General features: G+C 31.7%; 1 protein-coding gene across 1 annotated transcript; it reads left to right on the top strand.

The window, feature by feature from the left end:
- Positions 1-1,333: 1,333 nt before the first annotated feature.
- On the top strand, positions 1,334-8,018 carry LOC135954884 (venom acid phosphatase Acph-1-like). The gene is made up of 7 exons (XM_065505128.1): positions 1,334-1,481; positions 1,574-1,672; positions 2,095-2,178; positions 2,240-2,398; positions 7,187-7,351; positions 7,409-7,750; positions 7,810-8,018. The coding sequence occupies exons 1-7, from the start codon at positions 1,344-1,346 to the stop codon at positions 7,954-7,956; spliced, it is 1,134 nt and encodes a 377-aa protein (XP_065361200.1). The 5' UTR covers positions 1,334-1,343; the 3' UTR covers positions 7,957-8,018.
- The last annotated feature ends 5,754 nt before the right edge of the window (positions 8,019-13,772 follow it).

The raw sequence follows: 13,772 nt of genomic DNA, 5'->3' as shown, positions 1-13,772 counted from the left end.
AACAAGAGTGTAAAATGATATGTTTCGGATTAAGCAGAACATAGACTATAACAAGACTTAGGATTGAAGCTAAACTGAGACTGCAAGAAAATTTACGATTGAACTCAAATAATCCTTTAGAAAGACCCACGATTGAAGCCAAAATAGGACTGTAATAGGGCATAGAATTGAAGCTAAGCTAAGACTATATAAAGACCTAGAATTGAAGCTCAACTTAGTCTGTATAATGAACTACTATTGCAGCTAATCTAAGACTATAGAAAAATCTGGGAACGAAGCTAAATTACGATTGTAAGAAGACTTACGATTGAAACTAAACTTAGACAAAAATAAATTTAAGATTGAAACCCAAATAAAATCAAAGGAAGATTAAGACTGAAGGACTGTAAAAATACATAGAGTTCAAGCAAAACTAAGACTATATAAAGACCTACTATTGCAACTAATCAAAAAATCTAGGAATGAAGCTAAATTATGATTTGAAGAAGATCTACAATTGAAGCTACATTGTGACTGTAAGAAGATTATCGATTGAAACTCATATAAGATTGAGGGAATACCAACGATTGAAGCTAATCTAAAACTGAAGTTAGACCATCAGGACTGTAAAAAGACATAAAGTTAAAGCTAAACTAGGACTACATAAAAACCTAGGATTGAAGCAAAAACGATGCTGTAAACTACATACGCTTGTAGCTAAAGTGGAACCTTCAGAAATCTTTAGGAAACTGATTATGGTCCTACATAAGCCACACTTCTTTCTATGAAACTTAACACATTTGTACGATGTTGACTGGTATAGGTTATGTTAACCGCTAATTTGGATAGTTGAACACACAGAGAATTAAGCATTTGAGTGGTGCTCGCTGACTTATTTGTTTTTATAGCGCTCAGTAATAAAATTAATCAGCTCTACCCGGGAAACCGAGTAAATCACTTAAATATTTCTAAAATTAGAGAATTATTTAAGCCAATTTTAACATAATTTTCAAGCTAAATTAATGATACACTTCTAATTTGTTGTGAGTAAAGGTGAGTACTGTAACAGACCCAATTAACTCTATAACGTCATCGCTTGTAGACTTCGTTGTATTTATATTTGTTTTAAATTTAATTGGATACAAACCAAAAATTTCCCACCAAATTATTTATCACATATTTTTGTCGGTTTTTAGTTTGGTTATTCTTTTACTAATAAATTTAATTTTTTTTAAAATTTTAAATTCAACAAATATACCACATTTGTTGAAATTTTTCGTCAATACTTTTAGTTGTTATTTTTATAAAAGTTGTTTTTTTTCTAACTTACATTTAGTTTAGCTCTAACGTTTCAACTAACAACTATGAAGTCGCCATGTACTACATTGCTTTTAATAATTCTAATGTATTTAATACGAAATTTGCCAGTTAGGGCTGCTGAAACGGCTGCACTGAAAGGGGTGGAGCATGCAAATCAATCGACACTAAAGTTGGCACATGTGGTAAGGTTTTGCTAAAAAAAGATTAAAAGATAAATAAAACAATACTTGATTAAAAATTTAGTGTTAAATTTGTATAATTCTTTAAATTTCAGCTTTTTCGTCATGGCATTAGAACCCCCGTCAATACTTATGCGAATGATCCCTATAAAAATGGAACATTCTTTCCATATGGCTGGGGTCATTTAACAAATGTAAGTTGAATTTTGGAAGAAATCAGGAAATTTTACAATAATTTTTGTTGAAAATAATTAAATTATTGAAATAATAGTATGAAAATCAGATGAGGTTTCCTTTGCCTCTGCGCCCATGTAAGGGCCTGTAAATACCCCTGAATTTCTTATATTAAGAAAAGGACCAAATCAGTAGGTTGTTAATAGTACTGAACAGTTTTAGTAAGGAAGCTTTCCGTACTACATATTAACAAACTTCTGATTAATTCCATTTCACCTAATATGTGAAACTATCAATTATGTCCTTTTCACTGCGGGTAAAAAGATATCAGAATTATAGATATTTGATTTAATCGTTTTTATCTTCCATTTAATTACAATTTAGTTGCAATAATAAATATTTTATTCAGTTTTTTATTGTTTTGTTTATTTATTTTTAACAGGATGGCAAAAGAGATCTTTTTGAAATGGGCAAATGGTTGGGCCGGCGTTATCAGGATTTCGTAGCACTCTACTATAAACCAGATGTAAGTTGACAAAATTTAAAGCATTACATTGAAATTAAGCTAAAATGTTCATTTTTTACAGCTGGTTTATGCTAGATCTACCGCCTCACCCCGCACCCTCATGTCTATGGCTACCGTTTTGGCGGGCATGTTTCCTCCTAGCAATACACCCATGGAATGGAATCCGAAAATGGACTGGCAGCCTATACCAATATTCTCCGAACCTTTGGATAAGGATATAGTAAGTACTTGAAGTCAAGAACTAGAACAGAACTAGAACAGAACTAGAACAGAACTAGAACAGAACTAGAACAGAACTAGAACAGAACTAGAACAGAACTAGAACAGAACTAGAACAGAACTAGAACAGAACTAGAACAGAACTAGAACAGAACTAGAACAGAACTAGAACAGAACTAGAACAGAACTAGAACAGAACTAGAACAGAACTAGAACAGAACTAGAACAGAACTAGAACAGAACTAGAACAGAACTAGAACAGAACTAGAACAGAACTAGAACAGAACTAGAACAGAACTAGAACAGAACTAGAACAGAACTAGAACAGAACTAGAACAGAACTAGAACAGAACTAGAACAGAACTAGAACAGAACTAGAACAGAACTAGAACAGAACTAGAACAGAACTAGAACAGAACTAGAACAGAACTAGAACAGAACTAGAACAGAACTAGAACAGAACTAGAACAGAACTAGAACAGAACTAGAACAGAACTAGAACAGAACTAGAACAGAACTAGAACAGAACTAGAACAGAACTAGAACAGAACTAGAACAGAACTAGAACAGAACTAGAACAGAACTAGAACAGAACTAGAACAGAACTAGAACAGAACTAGAACAGAACTAGAACAGAACTAGAACAGAACTAGAACAGAACTAGAACAGAACTAGAACAGAACTAGAACAGAACTAGAACAGAACTAGAACAGAACTAGAACAGAACTAGAACAGAACTAGAACAGAACTAGAACAGAACTAGAACAGAACTAGAACAGAACTAGAACAGAACTAGAACAGAACTAGAACAGAACTAGAACAGAACTAGAACAGAACTAGAACAGAACTAGAACAGAACTAGAACAGAACTAGAACAGAACTAGAACAGAACTAGAACAGAACTAGAACAGAACTAGAACAGAACTAGAACAGAACTAGAACAGAACTAGAACAGAACTAGAACAGAACTAGAACAGAACTAGAACAGAACTAGAACAGAACTAGAACAGAACTAGAACAGAACTAGAACAGAACTAGAACAGAACTAGAACAGAACTAGAACAGAACTAGAACAGAACTAGAACAGAACTAGAACAGAACTAGAACAGAACTAGAACAGAACTAGAACAGAACTAGAACAGAACTAGAACAGAACTAGAACAGAACTAGAACAGAACTAGAACAGAACTAGAACAGAACTAGAACAGAACTAGAACAGAACTAGAACAGAACTAGAACAGAACTAGAACAGAACTAGAACAGAACTAGAACAGAACTAGAACAGAACTAGAACAGAACTAGAACAGAACTAGAACAGAACTAGAACAGAACTAGAACAGAACTAGAACAGAACTAGAACAGAACTAGAACAGAACTAGAACAGAACTAGAACAGAACTAGAACAGAACTAGAACAGAACTAGAACAGAACTAGAACAGAACTAGAACAGAACTAGAACAGAACTAGAACAGAACTAGAACAGAACTAGAACAGAACTAGAACAGAACTAGAACAGAACTAGAACAGAACTAGAACAGAACTAGAACAGAACTAGAACAGAACTAGAACAGAACTAGAACAGAACTAGAACAGAACTAGAACAGAACTAGAACAGAACTAGAACAGAACTAGAACAGAACTAGAACAGAACTAGAACAGAACTAGAACAGAACTAGAACAGAACTAGAACAGAACTAGAACAGAACTAGAACAGAACTAGAACAGAACTAGAACAGAACTAGAACAGAACTAGAACAGAACTAGAACAGAACTAGAACAGAACTAGAACAGAACTAGAACAGAACTAGAACAGAACTAGAACAGAACTAGAACAGAACTAGAACAGAACTAGAACAGAACTAGAACAGAACTAGAACAGAACTAGAACAGAACTAGAACAGAACTAGAACAGAACTAGAACAGAACTAGAACAGAACTAGAACAGAACTAGAACAGAACTAGAACAGAACTAGAACAGAACTAGAACAGAACTAGAACAGAACTAGAACAGAACTAGAACAGAACTAGAACAGAACTAGAACAGAACTAGAACAGAACTAGAACAGAACTAGAACAGAACTAGAACAGAACTAGAACAGAACTAGAACAGAACTAGAACAGAACTAGAACAGAACTAGAACAGAACTAGAACAGAACTAGAACAGAACTAGAACAGAACTAGAACAGAACTAGAACAGAACTAGAACAGAACTAGAACAGAACTAGAACAGAACTAGAACAGAACTAGAACAGAACTAGAACAGAACTAGAACAGAACTAGAACAGAACTAGAACAGAACTAGAACAGAACTAGAACAGAACTAGAACAGAACTAGAACAGAACTAGAACAGAACTAGAACAGAACTAGAACAGAACTAGAACAGAACTAGAACAGAACTAGAACAGAACTAGAACAGAACTAGAACAGAACTAGAACAGAACTAGAACAGAACTAGAACAGAACTAGAACAGAACTAGAACAGAACTAGAACAGAACTAGAACAGAACTAGAACAGAACTAGAACAGAACTAGAACAGAACTAGAACAGAACTAGAACAGAACTAGAACAGAACTAGAACAGAACTAGAACAGAACTAGAACAGAACTAGAACAGAACTAGAACAGAACTAGAACAGAACTAGAACAGAACTAGAACAGAACTAGAACAGAACTAGAACAGAACTAGAACAGAACTAGAACAGAACTAGAACAGAACTAGAACAGAACTAGAACAGAACTAGAACAGAACTAGAACAGAACTAGAACAGAACTAGAACAGAACTAGAACAGAACTAGAACAGAACTAGAACAGAACTAGAACAGAACTAGAACAGAACTAGAACAGAACTAGAACAGAACTAGAACAGAACTAGAACAGAACTAGAACAGAACTAGAACAGAACTAGAACAGAACTAGAACAGAACTAGAACAGAACTAGAACAGAACTAGAACAGAACTAGAACAGAACTAGAACAGAACTAGAACAGAACTAGAACAGAACTAGAACAGAACTAGAACAGAACTAGAACAGAACTAGAACAGAACTAGAACAGAACTAGAACAGAACTAGAACAGAACTAGAACAGAACTAGAACAGAACTAGAACAGAACTAGAACAGAACTAGAACAGAACTAGAACAGAACTAGAACAGAACTAGAACAGAACTAGAACAGAACTAGAACAGAACTAGAACAGAACTAGAACAGAACTAGAACAGAACTAGAACAGAACTAGAACAGAACTAGAACAGAACTAGAACAGAACTAGAACAGAACTAGAACAGAACTAGAACAGAACTAGAACAGAACTAGAACAGAACTAGAACAGAACTAGAACAGAACTAGAACAGAACTAGAACAGAACTAGAACAGAACTAGAACAGAACTAGAACAGAACTAGAACAGAACTAGAACAGAACTAGAACAGAACTAGAACAGAACTAGAACAGAACTAGAACAGAACTAGAACAGAACTAGAACAGAACTAGAACAGAACTAGAACAGAACTAGAACAGAACTAGAACAGAACTAGAACAGAACTAGAACAGAACTAGAACAGAACTAGAACAGAACTAGAACAGAACTAGAACAGAACTAGAACAGAACTAGAACAGAACTAGAACAGAACTAGAACAGAACTAGAACAGAACTAGAACAGAACTAGAACAGAACTAGAACAGAACTAGAACAGAACTAGAACAGAACTAGAACAGAACTAGAACAGAACTAGAACAGAACTAGAACAGAACACATAAAAAAACATTCAATTCATATACCCCAGATATCCCACTTTGGGGCCTTGAGGCTCGTCCACACTTCAGTGTTTAAAAATTTTATTAAAATCGGACTATCGTTTTAAAAGTTACAGTTTTATTTCCACTTTTTGTTCATATCCCTCACTGTGCGACTTCCGAAAAAAATATTTACTTTTCGTTACCAAATTATACTTAAGGTAAAATTATAATCGTGTTTAAGACAATATAAACGAATTGGCACGAGTATAGCAAGCAGCAACAACAATAAAGTACATATAAAATTCATATAAACAATAACAAAGGGTACCATGAAATAATGAGAAGCGCATAGTAAGCAGCAATCACAAAATTTATTAATGCTTACTCTGTTTACAAGGTGTGACTTCTACATTGATTATTTTGTAATAAACTAAAGTAGTTAAATATGTATTATATATCACTGGATAGGTAATCACTCCTAGTTTTTGGGGAAATACACCAGTTTACTTAAATGTATACATTGTAATCATGAAAAGGAATTAATTGTTAAATAGAAAAATAAGCTAAATCAAAAAAAAAATCTCCAACGAAATTTTTCTAAACAGTGATTATTTATCATTATAAATCATATCAAATAAGCAATAAAATAGCATTAACAGATTTCAGAAATATTTAAAACAGAGAATTTTGAAAAGAGACTTTTCAGGATGAAGGCATACAAAAATTATCAACGGGTTTTCTAAATATCTAAATATGTATATGGTTTTCTTATGCTAATTCTATAATTGATCTGAGCAAACGATGAAAATATCCGGCTTCAATCGCTTCCTGGAACTAGTTAAAAGCGTGACAATTTGAAATTAAATAAATCACTGGTGAAAGAACTAGTTCTCGAACGATTTCTAAGAAGTTCAACGCCAAACTAGAGCAAGAACTAATATATTTTTCCTAATAAATATTAACAATCTGAGGTTTTAGCTGTTTTAAGAAGCAATTTTTGAATATTTGTTAAAAAATGTACTTGAAAATTAATAAGAGATTCAATATTTCAGACTCTGCGTATGCAAACTGAGTGCAAAGCTTACACTGAAATGAAAAATAATTTAGAAAACTTTGAAGATCCTGAAGGCCTATTTGAACAGTTAACTGAATTGACGGGAGATAATGTAACCAAAGCCGATGATGTAAATTCAATATTTATAACCCTATGGGCAGAGGTGGGTTTTATTTTATTTGTTTAAACAAATCAGTTTGTTTTTTTATTTCTATTACAGCAATTGTATGGCCTTGAATTGCCTGAATGGACTCTAGATTATTATCCCGATAAAATGCGTTTTATGGCCGAGCAAAGTTATGCCGATTTAGGTGCTACCACAGAAATGCAACGCCTCAAAGCAGGACCATTTCTACAAAGTTTGATGCAACAAATGCTGGATAAAATTAATGGCACATTAAAGCCTTTAGAGAGGAAAATGTTTTTATATAGTGCTCATGATTGGACTATAACCAATGTTTTGATTGGCTTGAAGGTGTGGAAGAGGCAAATGCCAAATTTTGCTGCTCTCATATTATTTGAATTGCATCAGGATATGGATACACAGGAATATTATATGGAGGTAAAAAGAAATTATTGAAACAAATGATTTATTTATAATATTTTTTTGGGGAATTTTAGCTGTATTACCAAAATGGTCCCAAAAGCTCGCTGGAACCCTTAACATTACCCGGCTGTATCTTCCAATGTCCTTTAGCTAAGGTTATGGAATTACTACAAGATGTTTTGCCTACGGGAACTTATGATGAAATGTGTGGTAATGAATGAGAATTAATCATGGCCGTCTCTGATTTTTAAGAATATGTTATCAGCTATTTTCTGTATTAAAACAGCGCAATAAATATTTAATTAATTGGAAATATTTTAACAAAATTGTCTTAATATACTCATCATACAAATACATATAAACCTTTTATAGTAGGCTAAACAACTAAACCGATTCTATTGAAATTTTTACTGTATTTCCTCTATGTCCAGAGGAAACAGTAGGCTACTTTATATTTTGCTGTATCAAGTGGGTGTGGCACCTCCCATGTAAAGTAAATAATATATATGGAATAACTATAATTCTGATAGTCTATAAACTTTATACGAATCAATTTTTATCACTGTATGAAGTTTAACCAAAAATATTTGGGAGTAGATTAGTGGGCGTGGCACATTCCATACTAACTAAATAGTTAATTTCGTAAAAGTATTTAAAATTTTTATGAATCAATTTCTTATTACTGTACGGAGATTAATAGGCGGAATTGATAATAGGCGTAATTGGATTAGTGGGCGTGGCTCCTCCCATACAATGTAAATAGTTTTTTCTAAATATCTAGAGAATTATAATCGTGGAAGTCTTGAAATGTTGCCCGAATAGCACCATCTTTATTTAACATAGTTTTGGATGAAAATGGGCGGTATTGGATAAGTGGGCATGGTACCTTCCATTAATTGTTAATTTCGAATATCTGAAGAACTATAATCGTAAAAGTATTTAAAATTTGTATGAGTTAATTAACGAATAAATTGCCAAAAATGGGAGGGATCGGAATAGGGGGTGAGTCACCTCCCATAGAAGGTAATTAGTTAATTATCACTGCACATTAGGGTGGCCCTTAATAAACGAAAGTTGGATTTTGGCCATTCTCACCCTCCAGTTTGGTGAACATTAGCAAAAAAAATCATCCTGAAAAAATTTTAGGTAAATCGGTTGGGGTTAAGACGTGCCGCAAGCCCTCTGAAGTTTTGAGATGCATTTACAAGGGGAAAAAATTCATTTTTTTCAGTTTTTGTAAAAATTTTGCCATTAAAAAATTACTTTTGTAATTCAATTTAAAAGAATCGAAATGTGTACGTAATTGTCGTTCTAATGAGACATAAAAAACAGAAATCGGTTAAAAAATTTTAAAGTTATTAAAAATTCGCCAGGCCATTAACGTGTCTCAGGCCACTAGAACAAGAAATGTTGGAACAAAATTAACATATTTTGAGAAATATTAAAATAAAAGCTAATTTTTACTTAAAATATGTCCATATTTACTTGTATATGAGTTTTTGTCTTCGTAGGATACCGTTAACCTATTCTTAGGTATGAACAAAAAAATTTTATTTTTTTAACGGCAGTTTCAAAACTCCATTTTCAAATTTTTAAAAATTTTGTTAAATAAATTTCAGAATTTTTTGATCATCTCATTGGGATTTATTAAGAGTATAATAGGGAATTAAATCGTGAAAAAATTATGAAAATATCTCTTATAGTTTTTCCGTACCTGCGATTTAAATTTTGAAATTTTCGAGAAAAAACAATTATTTGGCAATTTTTAGGCCAATGAGCTCTATTTTCTTACTCTTATGAATTTTAAGCAAAACTTAATTAGAATATTATAGTCCAGATAATTCTAAATATACTCTGAAACTTTTACTAAAATCAAAAAACGATAACCCTTAAATCGTGAAGGTCAAAGGTCAAATTTTTCAATATTTGGAATTTCTCTTGGAAAGATTTTGAAATGTTCGAAATGTTGTATATTTTTGGGCCGATTTTGATGAAATTTAACAAAAATATAACACAAAGCCTAGTATTTACAAAAGCAGCAGAAAAATTAAAATTAACCCTATATAGCACTTGGTGTTAAAATGACCCCAAACTTCTAAAACCATAAAAAATTATGATTTTAAAAGTTTGGTGTCATTTTAACCCCAAGTGCCATTAAGCGTTAATTTCCATTCTTGTGCTGTTATTATAAACCCTAGAGTTTATGTTATATTTTTGTTAAATTTCATCAAAATCGGCCCAAAAATATACAACATTTCGATCATTTCGAAATCTTTCCAAGAGAAATTCCAAATATTGAAAAATTTTACCTTTGACCTTCACGATTTAAGGGTTAACGTCTTCCGATTTTAGTAGAAGTTTCAGAGTATATTTTGAATTATCTGGACTATAATATTCTGAATAGGTTTTACTTAAAATTCATAAGAGTAAGGAAATAGAGCTCATTGGCCTAAAAATTGCCAAATAATTGGTTTTTCTCGAAAATTTCAAAATTTAAATCGCAGGTACGGAAAAACTATAAGAGATATTTTCATAATTTTTTCACATTTTTATTCCCTATTATACTCTTAATAAATCCCAATGAGATGATCAAACAATTCTGAAATTTGTTTAACAAAATTTTTAAAAATTTTAAAATGGAGTTTTGAAACTGCCGTTAAAAAAATTAAATTTTTTTGTTCATACCTAAGAATAGGTTAACGGTATCCTACGAAGACAAAAACTCATATACAAGTAAATATGGACATATTTTAAGTAAAAATGAGCTTTTATTTTAATATTTCTCAAAATATGTTAATTTTGTTCCTACATTTCATGTTCTAGTGGCCTGAGACACGTTAATGGCCTGGCGAATTTTTAATAACTTTAACATTTTTTGACCGATTTCTGTTTTTTATGTCTCATTAGAACGACAATTACGTACACATTTCGATTCTTTTAAATTAAATTACAAAAGTAATTTTTTAATGGCAAAATTTTTACAAAAACTGAAAAAAAATGCATTTTTTCCCCTTGTAAATGCATCTCAAAACTTCAGAGGGCTTGCGGCACGTCTTAACCCCAACCGATTTACCTAAAATTTTTTCAGGATGATTTTTTTGCTAATGTTCACCAAACTGGAGGGTGAGAATGGCCAAAATCCAACTTTCGTTTATTAAGGGCCACCCTACTGCACATAGTTTAGGTAAAAATGGCCTGGATCGCAACAGTGAGTGTGGAACCTCCAATACAAAGTACATAAATAGTTATTTTCGAATATCTGCAGAACTATACTTGTGACAGACTTCAAAATTTATACTGATTATTTACATAATAAACACCTGAGTAAAGTTATAATAAGAAATAAAAAAGAAAATCTACTTGTTATATTATCTATCCTATATATTATAAACAAATGTATTAAGTTGTTTTTATTATTTACACAAAAATATTTTAAACATTTGTCATTAACAAATTACTTTTTGATGTTACAAAACATTTTTATCTTTTCCACATAACAAATTAATCAAAGTTAACCTAACTTCACAAAGTAAAATTGCACAACAAATGTTTGTTAAACTAAATGAATATTTATGAGTACTATGTCTACATTTAAGTAAACTGGTGTATTTCCCCAAAAACTAGAAGTGATTACCTATCCCTTGATATATAATACATATATTAACAACTTTAGTTTGTTACAAAAGAATCAGTGTAAAAGACACACCTTGTAACCATAGTCAGCATTGATAACTTTTGTCATTGCTGCTTACTATGCGCTTCTCATTATTTCATGGTACCCACTGCTATTGTTTGTATATGTACTTTGTTGTTGTTGCTGCTTGCCAATTCGTTTCTATTTGCTTGAACACGATTATAATTTTAGCTTAAGCATGATTTGGTAACGAAAAAGTAATTTTTTTTTTAGGTGGAGTAGGATCTATTATTAATTGATGCAGTTGAAAGTTTTGTTAATAGAATTGATTTTAATAAAATTTCAAATATCTATAGAGGTGTAGCTGAGTTTATGTTTTGAATTTGGACTTTAAACATAGAGGGAGGGCGGAGCCTTAAGGCCCCATTGTGGGGTATATGAAAAATTAAAAATGATGTCAAATTGTTGTTCTCGATCCGATTTAAAAGATTTATATATAAGTTGAATCTACAAGAAGTGGGCTACAGAAAATATTTATCTCTTAAAGTTTACGAGATATTCTCATTTAAAAAATGAAAATTTCAGGTTTTTTACCTACCTTAGTCTGCATTTTTGCTAATAACGAATCTCTGCCGATTTTTTTCAGATATATTTTTTTTAATTAACAACTTATTTATTATTATTAGCAAAAAGGAATAATTTGAAATGCGATATCAAGTTAAATGTTATGTGTTTTAAATTAAACAAATTTTAAAAAGGAGTTATTTTCGATTTTTTTTTTTTTTGAAAAAGTAATTAAATTAATGTTTAGTTATACAGTAAATAAAAAAAAAATAAATAATGTGGTTATGTTTTTCTTAAAGGTAAAATTTCGAGAAGTAATATTGAAGAAAAATAATTTTAAAATTTTGTATTACTGCGAGGTCTAGAGTAAATGTAATTTTCAACTTTATGCCAAATATTCTCAAATCCCATAGTTGTTTTCAAAAAACTAAAACCTCTTTTGTATACCCCAATACGTCCTTAAATATTTTGCAAAATGAATTTATAACTTGGACCTAGGTGTAAAATCTAGTATAAACAACAGGTTTTTTGCATCGAAGATGACGAATTTTTGTGTCAAATCGTCATATTCCGGAAGCACACCGTTTGCTCACCACAGCTTATGGTGAATGTGTTTGTTCCATCGGTTTCAATATGCGCTGGATGGTTTCTTCGTTTTAGAAGTGGTGATTTTAACATGGAAGACAAAAATCGCCTAGGCCAGCCAAAACAAGAGCTTGCATAATCATTGGGAGCTACTCAAGCAGCAATTACTAAACCTTTGCGATCAGCAGGATTCATCCAAAGGAAATTGGGTACCATACAAATTGAAGCCGAGATACCTTGAAAAAAGATTTTGCATGTCCGAAATTATGCTACGCTGTAGAAGAAAATAATTTTTGCACCGAATCATTACTTGAGATGAAAAATTTTAAAAAATATATTTTGGATCCTTGTAGATAGCGGAGTCGATTAAGCCATGTCCGACTGTCTGTCTCTTGAAATCAATTTTCTGAAAACCCCAGATATCTTCGGGATCCAATAATTCTGTCAGACGTGCTTTCGAGAGGTTTGCTATTTAAAATCAGCAAAATCGGTCCACAAATGGCTGAGATATGATGAAAAAGCCAGGACAACTTCGATTTTTGACATACATACATATATCTGGATTACTAAGACATTAATATAGACAATATGGATATCTGATGATAAATATTTCAAAGACCTTTGCAACGACGTATATAAGACCATAGTAAGTTGGACCTACAATGGGTCAAAATCGGAAAAAAAATTTAAAATTTTAAAAAAAATTTAAATTTAAAATAACAATCGAAATTTTTTTTTCCAAAAAATTAAAAAAACAACTGGAAAAAAAACAAGTAAGAGTACTATATTCGGCCTTGCCGAATCTTAAATACCCTCCACCTAAATATGATGGTATAACAACTGAAATAATATAACAATTGTTAGTAAAACTAGTTTACGCAGATCTAATTCAGCAATTTATAATTGAAATTCCTATTAGAACGTATGAAATTTAACAATTTATATACTTAATCATCATCATCATCATCATAATATTAATAGGCAAGTCGATTTCTTTAGACCCCTTTTACGCTCACATTATACATTCAATTTGGGCAATAAATATACCATTTTAAAGGGATTTATTCACAGAAGTGCAGAATATATATTTTATTGAAATTGGTTCAGTTTTTTAGGAGTTATAAGCGTTTAAAGATGTTACTAACACATATGCAAAAACATGTACATGTGAACCTAAAGCTAAAAAAGTAAACAAAGCAATTCATGTTTGTCCAATTTGTTGTTGTAAATAAATAAGAGAAACAGTTAAACAGT

This window comes from Calliphora vicina, chromosome 3, assembly GCF_958450345.1.
Source record: "Calliphora vicina chromosome 3, idCalVici1.1, whole genome shotgun sequence".
Lineage (NCBI taxonomy): Eukaryota > Metazoa > Arthropoda > Insecta > Diptera > Calliphoridae > Calliphora > Calliphora vicina.
This window is presented reverse-complemented; position numbering and strand designations above follow the sequence as displayed.